The sequence below is a fragment of the Sceloporus occidentalis genome, unplaced genomic scaffold (assembly GCF_023333645.1).
Source record: "Sceloporus occidentalis isolate IW3139 unplaced genomic scaffold, rSceOcc1.0.p SCAF_10, whole genome shotgun sequence".
In the NCBI taxonomy this organism is placed as follows: Eukaryota; Metazoa; Chordata; class Lepidosauria; order Squamata; family Phrynosomatidae; genus Sceloporus; species Sceloporus occidentalis.
The window spans coordinates 30,764,041-30,787,668 of record NW_028316990.1 but is presented as its reverse complement, the minus strand read 5'-3'; the positions used below and the strand labels follow the sequence as shown (position 1 = coordinate 30,787,668).

At 43.0% G+C, this 23,628-nt stretch overlaps 1 protein-coding gene across 6 annotated transcripts; it reads left to right on the top strand.

The window, feature by feature from the left end:
• LUC7L (LUC7 like) lies at positions 1 to 18,625 on the top strand. 6 transcript variants are annotated; one of them, XM_089476976.1, is made up of 12 exons: positions 1 to 203; positions 4,313 to 4,383; positions 5,370 to 5,464; positions 7,398 to 7,496; positions 8,814 to 8,924; positions 9,634 to 9,777; positions 10,688 to 10,864; positions 11,003 to 11,091; positions 11,630 to 11,659; positions 12,329 to 12,499; positions 16,605 to 16,715; positions 16,933 to 18,625. In XM_089476976.1, exons 4-12 carry the CDS (start codon positions 7,401 to 7,403, stop codon positions 16,970 to 16,972), a joined length of 969 nt encoding a protein of 322 aa, XP_089333102.1. In that variant the 5' UTR covers positions 1 to 203; positions 4,313 to 4,383; positions 5,370 to 5,464; positions 7,398 to 7,400; the 3' UTR covers positions 16,973 to 18,625. The 6 variants fall into 6 exon arrangements, with proteins under 6 accessions (XP_089333102.1, XP_089333103.1, XP_089333100.1 ...); XM_089476977.1 differs by having other exon boundaries at positions 16,605 to 18,625; XM_089476971.1 differs by lacking the exon at positions 4,313 to 4,383 and having other exon boundaries at positions 87 to 203.
• Positions 18,626 to 23,628: the final 5,003 nt, after the last annotated feature.

Sequence of the window (23,628 nt, the reverse complement as noted above, 5' to 3'; positions counted from 1 at the left end):
CCGAGGCGAGCGAGCGAGCGAGGAAATCCCGGAGCCGTTGGGTCCTTTCCTTTTGGTTTCCAAGGAGACGCGGATCCCTTGAGCGACCTCCGCCGCCTCCTCCTCCTCCTCCGCCGCCATCATCATCATCATCATCATCATCATGTCCGCCCAGGCCCAGATGCGGGCGCTGCTGGACCAGCTGATGGGGACGGCGCGGGACGGTGAGTAGGCCCAGGGACCGGGAGAGCAAGGAGGAAGGAAATGGCGGCGGCGGCGGCGGCGCTCCTCTCCGCGGCCGGGCTTCCTGCCTGGGCCTCTGCGTCGCGGGTTGGGAAGGAAGAGGAGGAGGAGGAGCCCTCTGCACACGCTCAGAGGGCCCTCGGCCTCTGCGCCTCAGGGACAGAGCCCCCCATGGAACCCTTTGGCCAGCATACTCCACACATTAGACTCATTGCTATTGTTGTTATTGTTATTATTGTTATTATTATTATGACTAACCTGGCTGGGAACCCATCCCCCAGAGTTCAGTAATGTAGATAGATAGATAGATAGATAGATAGATAAGTAGTTCTCTCAAGGCTCCCTTTGGAAAGGTTTCGGCCACTAGAGGTTATTTGGAACATACATATATATATATATGTGTGTGTGTGTGTGTGTGTGTATATATATATATATATATAATGTGTGTGTATATATGTATGTGTATATATATATATATATATATATAGTGTGTGTGTATATATAGTGTGTGTGTGTATATATATATAATACATATATGTGTACGTGTGTGTGTACATATATATATATATATAATGTGTGTATATATGTATGTATATATATATATAGTGTGTGTGTATATATATAATGTGTATGTATGTACACACACATACATACATACATACACATTATATATATATACACACACACTATATATATATATATATACATATATACACACATTACATATATATATGTACACACACACATACACATATATGTATTATATATATATATATATATATATATGCATATACACACACAGCAAACAGCATATGTAACTATATTCCAATATATATGCATAGATATGTGTCAGTACATGCACATGTGTGTAGACATTGTGTCTGTGTGTGTATATATATGACATGTATATAGTTTGCCTATCGCAGGGTTTTCTTGGCAACATTTGTTCAGAGGGGGATTGCTCTTGCCATCACACACACACACACACACTCTCTCTCTCTCTCACACACACACACACACTCTCTTATGTCCATTGGAGTATACCTCCATTTGCTCTTGTTTGTTGTTTGCCTTCAAGTTGTTTCCAGTTTAGGGCAACCCTAAGGAGAACCTATCATTGGGTTTTCTTGGCAGGTTTCTTCAGAGGGGAGTTTGCCATTGCCATTCTATCTATCTATACACACACACGCAAACACACACATATATATTATGTACGTTGCAATATAATTATATATGCTGCTGTTTGTTGCGTGCCCTCAAGCAGTTTCCAGCTGAGCGATCCTAAGGCAAACCTTCCAACTGCTTTTCGTTGGAGAGCAAGCCTTTAAGTATCACTGTATATCCTCATGTACAAGTCTAGAAACTGTAGTCCAAAAATGGACCCCAAAAACCTGAGTCAATGTCAGTGCCATAGTCCCTTACCAAAAAGAGGGACCAGCCTCTGAGGAAAGAAAGGCACTGATTCCCTTCTATTCTCTCATCCATCCAAACATCGATGTCTGCTGGAACTTTGTAAGTCCTTTGGCATCGTTTTCCTTTTCTTCACCCTTTACATCCTTTATTACTTGCCCCGATATTTTACCCTACGTCAGCGATGGCAAACGTTTCAGTGCCCTAACTGCAAACCCACTCATATATTGCAAAGTGCCATGTTCCTCTGGCATTCTAGTCACAAACTCCGGCAGACTTTGCGTTGAGGTGATGGCATGTGTGCCCACAGAGAGGGCTCTGAGTGCCACCTCTGGCACTCGTGGCATAGGTTTGCCAACACTGCCCTACATGGCTTGGGCCCAGCTTACCTTCGGGATACACCTCTCCCTATATAATCCACCAAAGAGTTCCCCCGTGGATCACAAAATCCATGGATGCTCAAGTCCCATTAAATATCATGACATAATGGTGTCCCTTATGGAAAAATGGAAAAGCAAGGTTTGATATTTGAAAGTAATACCTTTTTGGGAACGTTTTCAAAGCATGGATGCTCAGTGTATAAGAAGGACCAACTGTCTTATGTAACGGTGGGAGGGTTTCAGAGGGGGCAGCGTAATGTTGTTCTTAGTGTTTTGTTTGTAATGTTATTTTGTGTAGAGGCAGGAAATGTAAATAATAATAATAATAATAATAATAATAATAATAATAATAATAATACTCTTGACTTATCCACAGCCCCAATTTTGGCCCCCAAACCTGCCCTCGACTTAGGCACGAGGTTGACTTCTAGCTGAGTATATACAGTACGCATCCTCTTGTGTGTGTTTGTATTAACAGTTAAAATACTCTCATTTGTATTATCATATAGGCTGACATACACACGTCCCACTCATTTCTATCCAGTCCAACCAGGCCCACCCTCAGCAGTCCACTCTGAGCCACAATCCCAGTGGGTCTCTGAGTTGTTGTGTGCCTTCCAGTTATTTCCGGCTTAAGGCGAACCTATCGTGGGGTTTTCTTGGCGACGTTTGTTCAGAGCGGGGTTGGCCCTTGCCTTCCCCTGCGGCTGAGAGAGTGTGACTTGCCCAAAGTCACCCAGTGGGTTTCATGGCCAAGGTGTGAACCGAACCCTGATCTCCAGAGTCTAGCCCTCAAACCACTATGCCAAGCTGGCACTCAGATATATATATATATAGAGAGAGAGGGGGGGAGGAGGAGGATATAATAGAATAAAATTATATACAGTTGCCCCTTCAAACTCACAGATGTGGGATCTGCACCCTCGAATATCCTCAGAGGGTCGGCCTCCACTATCTCCAATGGCGCACGCACATTGGGGCGCACCCCATTCAGGCCTATAAGGCTTGAATACATGCGAGCCTCCATTTGCATGGCCTCCGCCTCGAAAACGGAGAGCCAACTGTATATTATTGTATATCAGATTATATATTGGAATAAAAGGAGTACTGGGAAGAAAACTGTAGGCTGCAGTCATATATTTTGGAATAAGCAAAGCTGCCAGTTGCTTCCATTAGTGGTTAATAATAATAATAATAATAATAATAATAATTTAATTTCTTTATTTTGTTTCTTACCTGCCTCTCCCCAAGGAGAGGGGCCCAGCGCAATTTAAGCATGATCACGAAGTGGCGCTTCCAAAGCTAGAGGTAGAATACCTCTGGAGTACCAGATGCAGGGGAGAAACAACCTCTAAGAGCTCTTGGCTTCATAGCCTCCTGGTAGGCCTTTGGTCTGAATCACTGCCCAGGAGTAAATACGACTTTTCCAGAACCACCGTAAGAGGAGCCGAAAGGCAAACCTGTCCGGCTGGTTTGCTTCGGCTGCGGGGCAGGCTGGCCAGCGTGGCGTTGGTCATAGCAATGCAGCTGGTGACATTCTCCATAGACAGACCGCAGTGACAGGTGCCCAGGCAGGGTAGCCTGGTCCTCGGCACCTGCGTCATCACGCCCTCGAGGTGTGCCAACCGAAAGGCCTGCCAAAGCAGGTGGCGTCGTTCTTGACGCAGCGCCCGATCCCTGGAAACATCTGCTCAGCCGCGTAAAACACTGGTACAGATGGCATAAGGGGAACAGTCAGGCTTTTAGAGTCAAATCAACCTGAGGTGTCTCAATACATTGCAAGGGTTCTGTGGGAAGCATCAGCAGAGGATACATACCACATTAATGCCTGTAACTTGTACACTTGAAGGTGCCTGAAACGCAAGGCTTTAAACGCCATAATTTGTCAGCTGTAGCTCTGCGCCGTGAGCTAGAAGCCTGGCTTTTCCTGGCCTTATGCGGTGAGGCTTTTCTCTTGTAGACTCACCTGTAGAGGGAAGGCTCTGTGTGCAAAAACACGGAGGTAGGCCTGTTCTGCATCGAAACGGGATTTTAGCGTGTGCCCCAGGAAAATACCATTTCCCTCGGAAAGCTGTGCATTCCTGAAAAGGTTTGTATTTGCTTCCTGACTTGAATCGGCAACTAAAAGCCTGGCACATTTGCAGAACATTTGTAGGTACCGTTAACTTTTTTGCACTTGGTTTCGTAAGTGAATAAGTGCTCGCTCTTTCTTTGTGTATTTGAGTTGCTTTTGAATTGCTTCCCATATTTTTATTTCATACAAACTGAACAATTGTGGCCCCTCTATTTTATTCATAAAGGTTCAGTGTATCTTTGCCTGCCTACATCAATCTGCAAGGGAGTTGCAGAAAAGCCTCATGTTCATCGAGCCGTGAGTCACAACCAATTTTTAAAGCTGTTATAACAACAAAAAAAGTGTTTGCTGCTTTTTTTTTTCTCTCACCAGTAACTTTAAAAGTGTAGCTTAGAAAAGAAGGAAAAAAAAGGGAACGACATTAGACACAACATTAATCCTGGATGCTTGCAAGTCCTGAGTTATAGTCATACACAGACTAGCTTTTGAAAAACAGTTGTCACATACCATTACCACTTTGCCTTTACTCTTTATGTATCATTCCCCTGACTTCCTTACTGCAGGTATGGGCAAGAAAGCTTTTCCTTTAAAACTTTTCAACAGCGGGCATAAAATTCTGCAGCTGAGGTCTTGAAGAATGCAGATGGGTATAGTATGTGTTGGAGCTCGCAGTGTGTATTAACTATCCCAAATGTGTACTATTTTATGGGGGTGGGAAAGGGGAGGGATAAGGCAAATCCCGTTTTTAAGCTCAGTCGCAGTTGTCTTGGCAGCCTTTACAAACTCACTGTGTGAAAGGCACTTATGAATACTCAGTACTTAACCGAAAACATACTGGATTCATAAACGGCTGCCTATTAAAATCCCTTGCTGTGGGTCTGTCTTGTGATTCACGGCCTTTGGATAGCGTGTTTTGATTCCTCTTGGAGCTTTGTTCTCCATGTAAAGTAATACAGAAACCTTTGTGGTTTTGATCCAGATTGCCCTTTTCTGACTCTGCTGTCTTTTTATGTAGACGTCTGGCAGTTGACATAATTTTGGTCAGCACCATGCTTAGCTAGTGGTGCGCATAACATTAAATGCTGTGCTTAGTCCAGTTCTTGGTTGTGAAAGGAAAAATGAAGATATTCCATAACGTATGCTTTTGTAGTTTTCCCAGCTGTTCTGGGGTCCGTGAAGTATTTTAACCTGCATAATGAAGCAAAATAAAACGCACCACGTCTTGAGATGCTCGGTCATCCTTTTTAACGTTTTTCGTATTTATAACTGAACATGAATTTCAGGCGATGAAACCAGGCAAAGGGTGAAGTTCACAGATGAACGTGTCTGCAAGAGCCACCTCCTGGACTGTTGCCCTCATGATATCCTTGCCGGAACGGTATGTACGCATTCGAATGACATTGTCACAGGACTTTGCTAAGTGTGTGGTTTGGTTTGGCAGCTAAAACATGCCCGGGAGCATCCTTTGTAACCATGAGCATGAACTCCAGAGCCCATTGATAGCAAGCTGGCAGCCTGCTGCATGTCTAATAGAAGGATCATTATTCTGGGCTAAAATGGAGTTGTTCTTTGAGATATATAAGTAGTATAGCATTACAAAGAACTGTGAACAAAGAACCTAAGTCTTAAAATCTCTGATTATGGCCTGTTACAGACTGCCAAAATAAAGCTGCTTCGGGTCTGTTTGGAGGTATGCTATTTCAATGATGCATGGGTCCTAAGAGTCCGGAGGTCGCGCCAAAGCCACACTCCATTCCTAAGCACTGGAGTGTGGCTTTGGTGCAGCTTCCGGATTCTTAGGATGCATGCATCATTTAAACAGCATACCTCCAAAGAGACCCGAAGCAGCTTTATTTTGGCAGTCTGTAACAGGCCTATGTATTAATTGAAATACTTCTTGACTTAAACCATTAGATATAGATCAGTGATGGCGAACCTTTTACAGACCAAGTGCCCAAACTACAACCCAGACCCCACTTATTTATTGCAAAGTGCCACGTACCTCTGGCTTTCTAGTAAGAAACTCTGGCAAACTCTGTGCTGGGGCTACAGCATGTGTGCCCACAGACAGGGCTCTGAGTGCCACCTCTGGCACGCGTGCCATAGGTTCGCCATCACTCATATAGAATGAACATAGCCATTTTAGGTGTGTATTACAAAATGTAGTAAATATAAACAGTATTAAGATACAGTAATATATCAGTTAGAAAGCCTATCCAAATTAGAATGCATTCCCAAGGAAAGCTTTGCTTGGCGCTCAGAGTCAATGCCATGTACACCTCCATCAGCAGGGAGGACTGCTCACTAATTAGTGAGTAACAAATAGCAGATACTTTGAGAAGGGCTTCCCTTGCAGACATAACATACAGACAAGCTAGTATGAGGTGGATGCAGTGGTTTGGGTCCCAAACCATGTACAGTGGGCCCTTGGTATCTACTGGGGTTTCATTCCAGGACCCCCCATGGATACCAAAAACCGCGGCTTCTCAGGTGCCATTAAGTACAGTGGCATAGTAAAATGATGTGCCTTTATATAAAATGGTAAAATCAAGGTTTGCTTCAGAAATTTATGTTTTTTTTAATATTTTAAAGCCGTGGATGGTTGAATCCGTGGATAAAGAATCCATGGATACAGAGGGCCCACTGTATTTCTCAAGTCCCTGTACCTAATTTAGAATGACAGTGCTCAGTGTTTATATAGCACTCCAAAGTGTTAAAGCACGACAGATGCAGTGCTGAGCTTAATCTTAAAACCACTAAATGGCTTGGCCCATGTTATCAGAAAGCAGAGCTTAAATTCATACTGAGCGCATCCTGGTACACCTTTAGCAGATGTGCTGTTACAGGTCTGTGTGATAACTATCTGTGGAATACAATATGAAATTAGTAACTAAAGGCTGTGTAAGATATTACACTCTAGAATTACTCAGATTACACAGGCCTGCAAAATTGAGCATCGTAAAACCTCTTTTTAAAACCACTGCTGTTTTTAGAGGAATTTGTAGTTCTAAATCCAAAAATGACCTCAGATTTGCTCCTGTTATATAAAGGTTTTGGTTTTTTTTACAACTTGCCTATGTTGTAATATGTCACTAAATTAAATGAACCTGGAAAGAATAAGAAAAGGGTCATGGTCTTCTAACAGCCACAATAGGGCGGCGGGGGGCGGTGGATCTTGTTGGCCTGTGTTGTTTATGTAGTTGTTCATCAGCAACTAAGCATTGTGCTTGTAATTAATTAAAGATCTTAGGTTAATAGTTTAAGAATTCTGATTTATTGTTTTTTCTTGTCCCACCCTCACTTTTCTACAGCGCATGGACTTGGGAGAGTGCACAAAAATTCATGATTTGGCACTAAGAGCAGATTATGAGATTGCAAGTAAAGAGAGGGACCTCTTCTTTGAGCTGGATGTAAGTTTCCCATGTTCTTGCAAATGATATGTGTGGATTTGTTCAGCAACAAGAGGTCTGACATTCTTGCTAACCTTTTGATTCCTCCTTTATCTAAGGTTATAATTGTGAGCACAGGTACTCTATACCACTTGTAAAATGTCATGTGATTTCTTGACTACACAGCACTCCAGATATTCACCAGGGATCATTATGTACTATGTTTTAATGAGTAAATCTATCACTCTAGGAAGCTCCTGGGGCTATTCTCAGAACAGAGTTTGCAGAAATTAATTGGTCCCAGACTTCAGTGTGGCACATTCTTAGAAGCATGGCAGATTACTTAGTAGTCTATCCGGTGCTAATTGCTGGTTATTTGAAGTGTATTTGCTCTGCTTGAGCTAGTTGCAGTTACTCAGAGGGTGACACTACACAAGATGGGCCAGCATACAGACTGTAGAGTATTTAGTGCACACTGCTTTTTAAATAAGGACTGGCTGCCTTTGCTACTCCCAAAGTACCCAGATATCTTAAGTCATTTTCTTACTAACAGAAACTGCTGTAGGCTGAACAAGGTGAAACAGGCCTGGTTCCCTACCCCATCTCTTTAGATTGAGGGATTGAGGCTCCTTTGCCATGTTTCAGCTTATCTGGATTCTGTCTGGCCATCTACGGAAAACCAGACAGGCAGAATTGACATCAACACTCCATTGATGGAATCTATGCATCTGTAATGCGGTCTTCCTCATTTCCTGCTGCCTCCTACCTTACTTAGCATTATTGTCTTTTCTAGTGAGTCCTGTCTTCTCATGACATGGCCAAAGTACATCAGGCTCAATTTAGTCAATTTAATTTAGGAAAAGGATTGGAAGACAGGAATAGCAACTGGGGTGGCTGTGGGTTGAGACCAGTGTGTGTGTGTGTGTATACACCTGTTAAACCTGTGTGTTTGTTTGTTTGCTTTTTTGGAGCCTATGGAAAATTAAATCTCCAAAGAAGGTCTTGGTGGCAGCACTACTATATGGAGTGGAGGCAGGTCTGGGTAGATTCCAGCCACATCCTAGGCCTCTTTTTGCCACATGGTCTATTTCTGGGCACAGTTCAAAGTACAGTTGATCTATAAATCCCTATACAGTTCAGGTCCAGGTCCAAGAAATAAAGGAAATTTATTATTAAATGAGCACGCTCAGTTTGGGTTTGGGCCTTTCCCCAAGGCTATTTTCAGTGAGGAGAGACTTGAGGTGACATACATAGATATGTGTATGTGTGTGCACATGCATGCACACACAGGAAGGGCACACCAAGCATCTTTTTTCCCCTCTGTTCGCTCCTGTATAGGCAATGGATCACTTGGAATCTTTCATTGCTGAATGTGACAGAAGAACTGAACTAGCTAAGAAACGTCTTGCAGAAACACAGGAAGAGATCAGTGCTGAAGTGGCTGCAAAGGTATGTGTGATAGCCCTTTATGCAAGCTGGAAGGGGTGTAGTACAGGTATAACTCATTTAACAAAGAGTCTTCTTGAGACCCCTTAAAGGCTTCTTCCAAAATGCATCGAGGGATGACTTCTTTCACCAGCCCCAACTTGTAGACCTATCCTTTTTTAACATACAGGGAGTAGCCGGTGAGCCAGGCTTATCTGTTCTTGCCTTTCCCTTCAGTTTTGCTTTTCACATATGCTCAGTAAGGGATTCTGGAGGCAGCTGCTGCTTATCTTGCCTATTGTAGACAGGGACACACAGCTACAGCAAGATCTGCTATAGTCAACTCCCAGGCACACTGCTGCAGCCTGACAATGGAATGTGTTTCTTCTGACCTTTCACCATCCTCTCAGTGCTGCTAAAAACTTCCAGCTAGTCAAGGAACACGGAGGAAAATGGGAATTGGTGGCATAAAAAGGCTTTGTAAAAAGGAGCTTCACTGATGGGATTATGTGTTAACTGACATATGCCAATCAGAGCCTCAGAAATATATTACAAAGCCAAAGGAAGCAAACTTCAATCCGATCTACTTTATCAACACTGAAAAACCTTTCCTTTGAATCTTTCATAAAAGAACCTTTGGGGAGAAGTGTTTTCCATTGAATCAAGTTATAGAGAGCAGAGGTCAAAATATTGAAGATGCAACTAACTCAGTGCTAAAACTCTCCCTATCCAGGCAGAAAAAGTTCATGAACTAAATGAAGACATTGGCAAACTCCTGGCTAAAGCTGAGCAACTGGGAGCTGAAGGGAATGTGGATGAATCCCAGAAGATACTGATGGAAGTTGAGAAAGTGCGAGCAAAAAAGAAAGAAGCTGAGGTATGAGTTTCTTTCATCTTATTTCAGCAAATCATAAGTGAGGAGGTACACATTACCCAGTGTTTCTGTTTCCTTGTGATTTCACATGTAAACACATAGGTCTGTTACAGACTGCCAAAATAAAGCTGCTTCGGGTCTCTTTGGAGGTATGCTGTTTAAATGATGCGTGGGTCCTAAGAGTCCGGAGGTCGCGCCAAAGCCACACTCCATTCCTAAGCACTGGAGTGCAGCTTTGGTGCAGCTTCCGGATTCTTAGGATGCATGCATCATTTAAACAGCATACCTCCAAAGAGACCTGAAGCAGTTTTATTTTGGCAGTCTGTAACAGGCCATAGTTGATCTGAGATTGGCAGTAAACTATAGTTGGCCTTCCACACTTGTGGCTTTGACTTTTGCAATTTGATTAGTATCTTCTCTAGGAATCTGTGGGTTCTCCAGTGTGACTCTACTTGAGGTTTACCATAGAATCACACTGGAAGACCTAGAGATTCCTAGACAAAACATTTCTCAGGATTTGTAGGTCCTCCATTCTATGGTTAATTTTGTCCATAGAGTTGCGCTGAAGGACCTAGAGATTCCTAGACGTGTTCTCTCAGATAAAAAAGTAGTTTCACATTTTCACAGAGGTTTTGCATCCCTAACCCCAGCGTATGTAGATGGCCCACTATAACGTAAACCAAGCCACTCCAAATGATGATAAACTATTTTAGTAGTCTAACAGCTAGAAGCTGCATATGTTTAATTTGGCATATACTACAGATAATCTACTTGGATTCCTTCTAGTATGTTTATTTGAGCAGAAGGTTAACATTTGCTCCGTAACTTAACGGAATTAATTAAAAAGGAGAAAAAGGATAAGAGGAAGACATTATGGATGTCTGGGTGCTAAGCTGTCTCTGATCTTTCACAGGAAGAGTACCGCAATTCTATGCCTGCGTCCAGTTTTCAGCAACAGAAGCTGCGTGTCTGTGAAGTTTGTTCTGCATACCTGGGTCTCCACGACAATGATCGCCGTCTTGCAGATCACTTTGGAGGCAAATTGCATCTGGGCTTCATTCAGATCCGTGAGAAACTGGACCAGTTGCGGGTAAGGACTGAAACTGCAGGCAGAGAGCACTTGCTTTGTGTGATCTGTCAGATTCTCAGTCACTGTTTTTAAGTCCTAGGCATGTTTTATTTCCTAAGCACATGGATTCTACAGTTTAACAAGCTTTGTTGTCTTCAGAAAACTGTAGCAGAAAAACAGGAGAAGAGGAATCAGGACCGATTGAGACGAAGAGAAGAAAGAGAGCGGGAAGAACGCGTGGGACAGCGGTGAGCAAGTTCAGGCAGTCCTTGCAGATTAGATGCATGACTTCTTGGCGTAACAGTTTACAAAGTTTTCTGCTACTATGTTGGGTTTCCAAGAAGTAGTGTACTAGTCTGGATCTGAACTGTGTGGCTTGTGAACAGTAAATGATTCTCCTGCTTGTGCCATTTTCCTCTCATGTCAGTAGAGACAGGGCTGTACTGGGTATTATATCTGAGGGGTGGACAAGGAAGTGAAATTGCAGTTGTAACTTGGAAACACAACTAACTTACCATTTAGCAAACTGGTTCAGTGGCTAGAGTGCTATACCTAAAAAGTTCATTTAAACCTGTCTTGTTTTATCAAGGTATTTAATGAAATTTAATCCTTGATTTATTGTCATTGCATTCTGCCATGGCCTTTATTCTTGCTGCAGGGATTAGCAGTTATTCCTTAAGTGTGCAAAATATTTTCATAGTAAACAATCCTGTTCATTTTGAAACTTTCTCAGGACTATGTGTTATCAGTTCTGAATTTCTCTAAAGTTCTGCCCCTCTTTTCTAGGTCTGGATCAAGAAATAGAGATCGCAGAAGGTAGGGTTTATTTGGGGTTTTGATGGGAGATGTGGCTCTTTGGGTTAAGTGATTGATAACTCTTTGAAATCCTTTCCCTCACTTCTCCTATGCCTGAGAGCAGAAAATCCCAGAGTATTGGGCATTGCAAATGGGCAAAGGTTAGTGAGTTAGTGGTAGAGATGGGTTCAGCAGAGCGCAGCCCCATTCAAGACAGGTTATTTACCTGTTTCCTAGACATGGGAGCCACCAAGCCTCAGTTTTGTCAGGATTCATTTTCATTTTATTGGCCCTTATTCAGCCTGTTAACAGCATCAAGGCATTGGTCCAGGCCTAATGATTCCCAACAGCAAGAAGTAGAACTTAGTGATAAAGGTGTAGTGGCTGGGTTGTTGGCCTAGGCCTGGAAGACTCTGTCTCTGCACAGCCATGAAGTTCTCAAGGTGAACTTTGAGCCAGGTACTTTCTCAGCTTGACATGGTTGGATGGGTTGCTGCAAGGTAAAATTAGAGGGAGAGGCATATGTGCCACCTTGAGTTCCTTATAAAAAATATGGTGTATAAATATTAAAGTTATTTATTTTATAAAGTGTATAAAATATGGCATATTGATACAAAACATCAAAATAAATTTTATATCAAAATACTTCATATTACTAGGCATGATGCAGCTTGTTCCCTTTTGCTACAGGTCTCGATCTCGAGAGCGGAGACGGAGACGCTCAAGATCTGCTTCCCGTGAGAAGCGGAAATCCCGCTCCAAGTCCCGAGAACGGGAGAGGCACAGGCGCCACCGCAGCCGTTCTCGCAGCCATAGCAGAGGCCACCGCCGGGGATCCAGAGACAGGAGTTCCAAACACAAGTATGCCCAGCCTTAATAATGATGTTGCTGGGGAGAGGCTTTTTATCACGTAGTTTAGCTGTGAGAAGCATGTTCGGCTCAAAACAAAGGATTGTAAATGGTGTGAGAAATTAGGATTTGTCCATAAGTCAGTAAATTACCCCCAAAGGCCATCAGTAGAGGGGCTGACATGATACAGCTCAGCAAGGCGACACAAATTGAGATAACCTCTGGTTTCTTTTCCCACCACTTTCCATGGAGCTCTGCAGAATGTTCAGATCTCCAAAACCCCTTTGGCACTCATATGTTTTGTTGCTTTCTAGACCTGGCTTCACTCATCACGAAAAAAGCTTCTCTGTCTCTGTGTAACACTTGTTTCTGTTGAAAGGAAAGCTGGCTTCTTGATGAGTACTCAGAATAATTTATTTGGAATCTGTGTTGCATTAGAGACAGATATGCATGTTGCTACACATGAGAGGTCCAGACCGCCAGTACTAATCTATCAGATGTAACACAACTGGTGACCTCACCTGGCGCACTGGTTTAATTGTTCCCTTTTTGGTGGAGTTGAGGGGCAGGAAAATTCCCAAATCACTGGTGGGATAGGTTTGATTTGAGAGTGTTATGCTGCATGGCTGCAACTGCCCCAGGCATTATGGACTTGGCCTCCAGCTGTTTATTCAGCTAATGGATTCCATTTTATGAAAATATACCAGGCTTTTACTTAACCTAGTTATAGTCAGAAGTTTAACAAAACACACTTGAGTCCTGATATATTGAGTGCCAAATTTATTATCTATTCTTTCTCCTGACACAGAAGTGTCTAGCACACTTCAAACCACTGGTAATTCAAATAAATGTTTCATGTTGCTTGGTGTGGGGCAATCTTTGTATTCCATTACTGGATTTGTAATGTTGACTGATACATGAGCAAGTGAGGAGCATTTATCCTGCTCTTTTCTGTGAGTGAAAATTATGAGTATTGGAAAGTTAAGCTGTTAGAAATGGGATGTGTGGTAACGATTGACTCGTGGTTGAGATACTAAATTCATTTTTTAAATCTGTCTTGAACATGAACAATAAAGAAAAGAAGTTTGGACAATTAGGAAATGAGGAAGACCCTGTAATTACTATTGCTAAAGAGCAGGTAAGGGAATACTTCAGAAAACTCACATGTACATTAGTCCATCTCAGAGTGTTCCCTTGGGAGGTGAACTGTATGAATGGTATATCTGGGGCAGGGCAGGGGGAGGCAATGGGAAGGTGCCAAGAACTCTTGAAAGAGTGAAAAATACTTTAATACTTTTTTTCTCAGTAAGATAATCATAGTTACTTTGATCTGTTGCCAACCGTCATAATTTAGTGTCTTAAAAATAAGTGTGCAAACTTCAGATGTAAACCTCTTGGTGAGAGACAATGTTGGATAAAGGATTAAAGCAGTGGTTCTCAACCTGTGGGGTGGGACCCGCAAGGGGAGGCATGACAGTTGCTTAATAGTGGCATGAGACCTGGAGGCCCTGATCCCTCCTCCTCCTCCTTTTCCCAATTTACTTAAAACTGTTCCAATTTGAACAATTAGATTAAAATGTCAAAATATGAGTATACATGGATGTGCGAATGAAAATGCACACACTAAATAAACAAAATATTTGTATTCATATACTACGTCAAGTGGGGGAGAGGTTGCGATGTCCTCAGGCAGATGTAAAGGGGGGTTCCAAAGATAAAAAAAAGTTGAGTACCACTGGATTAAAACTCTTATGGATATGGAGTTGTTCCTGTCTTCTGCATTGGGGTCACCATAGGTTGACAGGCGAGTTGAAGAGCACACGCACACACATGGTAGAAGGCAGTAAGGAAAAAGGAAGACCTCAAAGAGGTGCCATAAACTGAAGTCAACTTGAGAGCAATTTTGAAACTATAAAAAACTATCTTTGGGTTGCATTAATGAGGAGCCCCAAAGTCTTTAGTGAACAGCCAAGTTTTGTGCCTAAATGACATGAGTGTTGGCACTGGTTGGGTCTCAAGGGGGTGAGCATTCCACAGTTGGGGTGTCACAGCCGAGAAGGCCCTCTCCCATGTCCTGACACAGAATATTGGCCTCACTGATAGGACATGGAGCAGATCTTAATCTTTGGGCAGGTACATATAGAGAGAGCCACTCCCTTAAATATTGAGGCCCCAAACCAGTTAGGGCTTTAAATGTCATCACAAGCACCTTGAATTGAGACCAGAAATGTATTGGCAGCTAGTGCATTTCTTTGAAGACTGGCATTACATGCTGTCTATATGGTATTCAACTTAGCAGTCAAGCTGCTGCATTTTGCATTAGCTGCAGCTTCAGTTCTTTTCAAAGGGAGCCCCACATGGAGCGCATTATAGTATAATTAGGAGATTGCCAGTGCACGAACTATTGTGCCTAGGTTATCTTTTTGCTATTTTGGCCAAGGCTTTGCTATTTTGGCACAATATTTTGGGACTAGAAGTCCAACAACATCTGAAGCAGTGTACTTTGCCCACCTGTGCCTAACAATGTGGCAGCGTAACAAGGTAGAATAACACAAGCATCCTTTGAGAGTAGCTTTATTGAAGCTGAGAGAGAGGGATTACTTGCTTTCTTCAAGTCTAGTTCACTCTGGGAGCCTCTTCTGTTTGCATCTGAAGTTGCCAGTTGTCCTGCTTAGCTTAGTGGAAGTCTTGAGTCTAGTTGTGGCTACCCCTGTGTTGCTCTTTGTACAAAAACCCAGTGCCTGCTTCTAAATTACTTTCCACATAAGCTGAAATGTAATAGGCCCCTGTATGCATTTCTGCTTAGTTGGTGAAATCTGTGGCCCTTGGTTTTAAAAGTTACAGAATCACCCAATTGTCTCATAATAACCTTTTTAATGTTTATCATAATTTGTGTCCTGTCGTTCTTCCAACGGGTTCATCCGGTGCTTATAGGCATCCAGTAAACATGTGAGGTAAGGTAGACTTCAGAAACAGCTTGGCAGCCCCAGTTGGATGAGAGCTCAAGGCCATCCATGGAGCTCTATTAACTTCTTGTCTTATCCTGATGCTCTTTAGCATTGAACATAATAAAATAGTTCTCCTCCATTTTACAGTTGGGGACTGTAGTGATAAGGAATGGTGTTCAGCCCCTAGAACTGGCACTGGGAGCAGTGGTAGTCATCACCAAGTTGTACATCACTCTTTGTAAGCATGATTTTGGAAGTAAAGCAGGTGTGTGCTATCAGAGAGCCTGCGTGGTGTAGTGGTTTTGAATGTTGCACTAAGTCTCTGGAGGCCAGGTTTCGATTCCCCACTCAGCCATGAAACCCATTGGGTGACTTTGGACAAGTCACATCTCTCAGTCGCTGGCAAAAGGAACGGCAAACCTCCTCTGAAGAAATCTTGCCAAGAAAACCCCATGATAGGTTCACCTTAGCATTGCCTTAAGTCAGAAACGACTTGAAGGCACACAACAGTAATTCTGTCTCATCACGGTTCTGCTCACTTGTCACAACTGGGAAGACCAGTTGAAGGTAGGAAACATTAGGTGTAGAGAGAACTGTAGAATAAAACTGATGTGTGTGACAAATAAAATAAGTTTTAGACATGTCATCCACTGAGAGCAGCAAAATAAGAGAGGTAGAAACAACAAAAAGGCTACTTGATGTTGATATCACTAATGGAGAGAATACCTTTGAGAGAATAGCAAAAGAATACTGAAAGGACCTCATACAGCATGAGAGCTCGAATAATATTGCATGCTTCCCTTCACTTTGTGGGGCTCTGGGAAATGTTCGTTTTGGAATCACGAAGTGGTTTCAGCCGTCCTGGTTTTGAAACCAGGTCTGCTGCCACACGCAGGGAGACCATGTTTCAAGTTGGGGCAACAAGGTCAGAGAGACAGTATAATTTGCCTCTTCTTTGATACACCTCGCCATTTGGTTATGGTGGTTATGCATGCATTCATCTGGAGGTAACTTCAGTTCTTGATTTTGCTGCCCAATATATGCTTTCTTCCTGCCCAGGTTCCAGAAAAAAAAATAATTGTTTCCTTTTCCTGATCAGAATTATTTTCATATAGATGGAGTACCTTCCGTTGTTACGTCTTTATAGAGCTGTTTGATTTGTACTTTAGGTCCTCTAGAGATCGGTCTTCCAGGGAGAAATCACGGGAGAGAGAGAAGAAAGAGAAGAGCTCTTCTGAAAGACGGCATGAGAGCACCAATGGCAAATCTCGTTCGAAGAGGTCAGAAGAGCGGGAGGCTGGCGAGATCTGAATTCTGGCGAGATCCAACTTGTACTGTATATAGTCTTGAGAAACATTCTACACAGTCCAAAATTCTCATTTATATTAACTGAATACAGCACATCTTTTGTAGTCCTGAATTTCTATTGTTTTTGCAAGTAGCAAAGCTGGTAATGTAACAGTTCTCTGCCATTGACTGAAACTTTGTTTTTAATAGGAACAAACAGACCAAGCAGCCATCTTTTAACACAGATTAGTGGACTAAGCAGAATGCAGCAGCTGGAAGCTATAGCCCTGTGAGTGGGAGCGTAACCTCCTGGAGAAACCCATGCTCCATCTATGTACTTTACAAAGTGTCACCTGCTTTCCTGTTGCAGAGTTAAGTTCATAACATACTAAAGAATCTCAGCAGCGCCGGTATTTCTTCCCCCTTTCTTAAAACGGCGAGTTCATTGAGTTAAATGTGAACTAGTGAAACTGGTCACATTTAATTTGCACAGCAGCCTCGCTTAGCAAAGATGTTTTGGAACAGCTGGCACAACATGACACAGTAATTCTGTGTCTTTTTTTGTTTTGTCGATTGGTTTAGGTAGTTGTATTTGCAGCCTGGTGAAGTAGCACAGAATTCATATTTAAATGGATGTTTATGGGATTACTTTGTCTCTCATGCATCAGTATGAATTTTCACAACTTTGCATACTGATTTTTTCATTCAGTGATTCTTTTTTTAATCTGATTCTTGTGTCCCAATGTGTAGGTTTTAAGTAGTGAACCACTGGACAGAAATATTTATTGCCTGACTGAGAGTCCCCGATTGAGGCGGGAGCATATTCTGCAGGCGTCTGCATGCTCTCAAGTAGTCTGTTGTCTTAAAGCTATTTCATGAAGAACAGCTCTTGTAAGATACCTTTACCCATTTCGCCGAGTGGGGGGACTTCAGGATATTGCATAGGCAGCCCTATTTCAAGGCGAGGAAGTAGTTCTCTCACCTAGATGTGTCACGAAAAGAAGCTGTGCCTGTTGGTTTGTTAAGCAAATTGCGGTAGTGATTGCTACGAGAAGCTGTTCTGCAAGAGTTGGTAAGAGGGAGTCACTGGAGGAAAGAGCATGAGCTTGTGTTAAACTCTCTGTACTCAAGCCTTTTCATAACAGTTAAAAGCAACTGAATTGTGGCATACAGTCATTGAAATCAGGCATAGCCAAGTTAGAATTGCTGCTGCTTCAGCAGTGCTGTGTTCAGTGTACTGGGATATTTTGATTTTCTCTTTGCTTTACAGAACTACCGGTAGTTCTCCGACCCATTTTTTTGTGCCTCTTCTTTACCTCCCCCTCAACCTTTTTGTCTTTTTGTTTGTTTTTCTGCAGAATTTCAGGGGTTAACTGAATTGTGTTCATCTTAATATGTACGTATGTAGAATTTCCCTTTTTGTTGTTGCTGAATTTTCCCTTTTCTACTCAAAACAGTTGAGGAGTATGTTCTCTGGGCCCTATGTTTCACACGTGTGGTTTCCAGCAGAATGAATGAACCTACAGCAGGAGCATCAGATGGATGCATTCATTCTGGGGGAATTGGTTCCAGTTCCAATTGAGTCCTACCATTTGGCACATACATCTCCAAGTATGGGCAAATTGAAACCTAGAATGCCATTTTCCCCATCTCTCTTGGGAAGTCAGTGGGTGGCCCAGTTTGAAGAGCCAGCAAAGCATATCACATTAAGTGTACAGAGTATTAGAAGTACGTCCCTCTATGGGGTTTTTATGTTTGCTGTTTGCGGTTGCGCAGTCTGATCCTTAACAGCATTTCCCCCCCCCCCTTGCCTTTTTGAGGAGTTTTGATTTAAGTAATAAAGATGTAAGTAAAATGCTGTCCTCTTTGCTAGTCTGATTCACATTAAAAGCTTATCTTTGTGGCTTGGAGTGGACAATGCTCTCTTCTAGTGCAACATTAATACCTGAAACATGCTTAAGCCCCCTCCGCCGTCAACTGACTTGGAATAAGCTGTCTCAGAGTTGTTACAAAGAGCCTTCTGAAGGAGTACGGGGTATGAAGTTGTTGCTATGGAGCAATGCAGTAAGTATCCTCAGTGCTTCGCATGGCTGTTGCACACTCCTGAGTGTTCGCACACTTCACATGCTGACATAGAAGTTTTGACAACAAAGGGACAAAAATAGGGGTAGTATTCTGTCACATGGGGGACCCGTAATAAAATGTACTGCTGGTTATGTACTCATTGTGTGACAAGAGTAAGATTGTGTATGTAGTTAGCTAGCCATGGGGCTTGAGGTAGTCAGTTCACACTCCAGCTCAAGTTTTCATTCTCCCCTTGCATGAACACCTGAGTTTTAGTATTAGAGACTGACATAGATGGAAAGCTAAGGAACATTCACCTTCCTAAATATCATGTGGTCAGTTAAGAGCTGCTTGCACTGCTGTAGCCCAGACCAGTTGCATATTTACCCATTTTTAGATATCGCTGCACTCAAAATTAAGATCTCTCCCTAGAAGATACCGTCATAAAAGTTAGTATGTACATTAAGTAACCAGCTTCACATGTCACTGTGCTCATAGCCAGGAAGTATTAGTTCTTTACTCATGTTTCTGTTGCATACCGTATATACTTGACTATACATTGGCATACTGTAACTCATGGAGAGGATTCAGAAGACTTGCACTGGGTAGGGTAGCCATGAAAAAACTAGACAAGACTCTTAAGTGCAAAGATAAAACAGCACTAAATTCAAACAAAATTCCACCAAACAGTGATACCTGTATTGACCGACTGAAATGCACAGTATACTTGTTGCAAGCTTTCGAAGCTCCATGGCTGCTGCTTCAGGCAAGATGTTCAGGCAAACAAAAAGGTATCACTGAAGTTAGGATAGTCTAAGCAATGGTGTTCCACATCGCCAGGTATGGATGTGGGAGCTGGACCGTGTGGAAGGCGGACCGAAGGAAAATCGACTTGCTTGAGATGCGATGCTGGAGAAGAGTGCTGAAGATGGCATGGATGTCTCATTCACAGGGTGGCCATGAGTCGAAGGCAATTAACAATCGAACCAAACCGACTTCAGTTTATTGCGTTTTAGCAAAACAGTTACACAAATGTATAACAAGAAAAGGAAATCTAAACACATGACATAACTGACAGTCAACCTTCAGGGGGTCAAATCATTTCCCATACCCTTTTGTAAACTTTATAGTGCATGCTTGTAGGGCCCGAACAAGAAGCTGGGATATTCCAAAGAAATACATATTTCTCTGCAAACTAACAACAAAACGCAAAAGATGCATGTCCTTCCCCCTGGAAATTTTTCTAGGCCCTTATGGAGACCCTGAATCCATCCTGGACCCTTGATCTTTCATGATGAATGTAAATAAAATGTTGATGATGATACCTTCTCTGAACAAATCTGAATAATGCAGTTTCAGTTTGCAAACGCCCGGACAAAAACAGCTTCAAAAGCCCCTTTCAGAGTTATATACTGTGACGCTGTGGAGGCAGCAAATGAACATGGCTCTTAGGCTGCAATCTGGAATAGTCCAGACAGTGGCACTAAACTCCTTTGTAATCCAAGTGTGTGAAGAATTTTCCATCCAGGAACAGATTTTGGTTAACTTTTAAATGGACCACTGCTGCCAGAGTTAGTGATAATGGGACTAAATGGTGCATCTGCACGGTGCATCAGGGTGCATCTGCACGGTAGAAATAATACAGTTTTGATAGTGCTGAAGCTTCCATCCTGTGGAGTCCTTGGATTTGTAGTTTTGCAAGGTCTTTAGCCTTCTCTGCCAAAGAGTGCTGATGCCGTATGCAACTACTAATCCCAGGATTCTGTAGCATGGCACCTTGGCAGTTAGGAGCAAACGGCTTTATTTCTACAGCGTAGATACACCCTCAGTATAAGCTGGCTCCCTGTGTTGCATTCCCATCGAAAATAGCTATGCCAGGGATAAAGGAAATAGCCTTTTAAGTCATTTATGTGCACAAACCCAAACTTTGCGGTGGTGGTGGTTGTATGCCTTTAAGTTGTTTCCAATTTAAGGAGACCCTAAGGAGAACCTATCGTGGGGTTTTCTGGGCAAGTGTCTTCAGAGGGGTTCTTGCCATTGCCATCCTCTGAGGCTGAGAGTGTGTGACTTGCCCAAGTTCACCCAGGGAGTTTCCATGACCGAACCAGGATTCAAATCCTGCTCTCCAGAGTTATAGCCCAATGCTCAAACCACTATGCAACACTGGCTCTCTCCAGTGGAATTCTCTGGTCCACCTCTGCCAGATGTTGGCCATAGAGAGGACCTAAAGACTCCTAAAGGTTTTGGGACCACCACTTTGAGTAGCATTGTAACCCAGATGCCCTAAACTAGTCCATTACTCTCCAGTTGAGTGAAGAGTACCATTGTACCACCAGAGTAAAATGGGATGTCATATGTAGATAAAATGGGGGCAAGAGTGGCCATCTTGTCTTTTACCTTGGGCACCAAAATAACACGGCCAGGATGGGTCTATTTGGTTTGCTTAGCCAGCATGGAGCAGTAGTTTGAGCATTGGACTAGGATGCTTGGGAGACTTGGGTTCCAATTCCCCGCTCAGCCATGGAAACCCACTGGGTGAACTTGGGCATGTCACACTCTCTCAACCTCAGAGGACCCACTCCGAACACGTTCTGCCAAGGAAACCTGGTGCCAAGTTCACCTTCTAAGGTATACAACAAATGCAAGAACTTTCTGTACAGTCAGGGACTGCAATAAAGCAATTCCCCCCATTATGTGGAGCATTTTATTTCCCTTCAAGCCTGAGCTTATGAGGAGAGGTCCATCATGCGGGAAGAAGGGTTTGCAGAGAACCAATATATTGCCTTACCCTGAACCCTCACTCCTTCAGGGCAATGCTTCCAGAAAGCACTAGACTTGAAACGTATTCAAAGCGGAGGCTTCCTGGCTGCTATGGCAGCCTCGGATTATACAGATTTAAAGATATTTAAACCATTTCAGAGTGGTACTTCACTTGGAGGCCTATTTTCATTTTCCACCTACATTACGGTTATTATGGCGGAAAATTGTGTGCCATCATTGGACTAGACTGGCAGCCATTTGCGTTCGGTAATGCCTCTTGGCGTATATGGGGAAAGTGCTCTTGAGCAGTACATTCGTCCTTGAAAATAATGGCTATTCCCCCCCTTTCCATGTTAGGGTTTGCAACAACGGATGGCTATGGTGCGCATGCCATGCTTCTTTCTCCACTGAAGCCTGGAGAGTTGGATCTGAACCGGAGATGAGCTCTTTTGTCTTTTCAGCACAGCAAAAATCTGTTTAATTTCCATTATTAATCTTGGCTGCTTTATAAATCAGAACTGTCCTATTACTATTGTCTCCCAGAATCTGAGAAGATTAAAAATATGAAGTTTCAGTATGAAGATGGATGGTGGTTAACTAGTTGCTGCCCATATGAAGGGAGCGCATGTGTTCCTCATTTCTAAACTCTTGGGCTCAAATCCCAAGAGCTGCAATTCCATATTACGTTACATTTAAATTTCATAATAATATTCCCTGCACTGTTGCAGATTGTAGCTGACACTGAAGTCATGCTTCATGTTCAAAAGTGTGAATTTGGCTTTCAAAGTCTGCACATAAAATTTGAAACCAGGTTTTGCGGTCTTTATAAGCTTCTCTTCCAGTGCTGTCTATGCAAAAATTGCTCCTTTCCTTTTAGTTCATTGACTGATGCTCTCTTCTGGCTTGGAAGGGGAGACGCTGTGTTGGGTTATTGCATGAAAAAGCAACAATACACATGTATAAATGCTTGCTGTTGTGTGCCTTCACGTTGTTTCCAGCTTATGGTGATGGGGTTGTCTTGGCAAGATTTGTGCATACAGTATATAAATGCACCGGGCTATTTTTTTCTCTCTTCTCCTTTTACAGCAAATGATACACACAGAAAAAAAACAACAACTTTCCGTCCTCTGCCCCAAACTTGTGGTTTCTGGCATCCTGTCTGCAGGTGAACTTGCTACAACTTTCTGTCATGCCACAGTCTGTAGAAAGCAAGGAGAGAAAGGCTGATGGAGAGAATAAGTTTTCTCAGTGTATAGACAATGGGGAAAGTAATGTGTTGAATGTAAAGATCTTTTATTACCTTCTATAACATAGGAAAAGCGGAAAAGGTTCTTTGAGAGACTGATTTACATACAGTGGCACATTTCTATCTGCTGCACTGTAGGCTTTCCTTGATGGAAATAAAAATTGGAAACTTTGAAGGCACTAAATAAGCTTCGGCTTATTCGCCAGCTGCGCCCATACCTGGCCCAGAGGGACCTTGAAACTGTAGTACACGCCCTGGTAACCTCGAGACTGGATTTCTGCAATGTACTCTACATGGGGCAACCCTTATACCAAACCCGGAAGCTTCAAATGGTGCAGAACATGGCAGCCAGGCTGGTCACTGGTACGTCCAGGGCCAGCCATATAACACCGGTATTAAAAGATCTCCATTGGCTGCCCATTCGCTTCCGGGCGCAATATAAGGTGTTGGTGATGACCTATAAAGCCCTAAATGGCTTGGGCCCAGGATACCTGAAGGACCGCCCCTCCCCGTACATTCCGCCCCGCACCCTCAGAACATCTGGGCAGCAATTACTTAGGGTTCCCGGGGCGAGGTTTGTCTCCACTACCAGGAGGACATTTTCCATCGCCGCCCCGGCCCTTTGGAACATGCTGCCCATAGAGCTCCGCTCAGCTACCTCCCTGGCCCAATTCAGACGGGATCTTAAGACCTTCCTGTTCAGGACTGCATTCCCTGAATAAGGTCCTATAGGCCTCCCCTGCCGCACTGGCAACGGGATTGGCTAACCTGGGGCCTTTTGTTTTTATGTTTTTTGTAATATTGTAATTGTTGTATAGTGTATGATTTTAATGTTA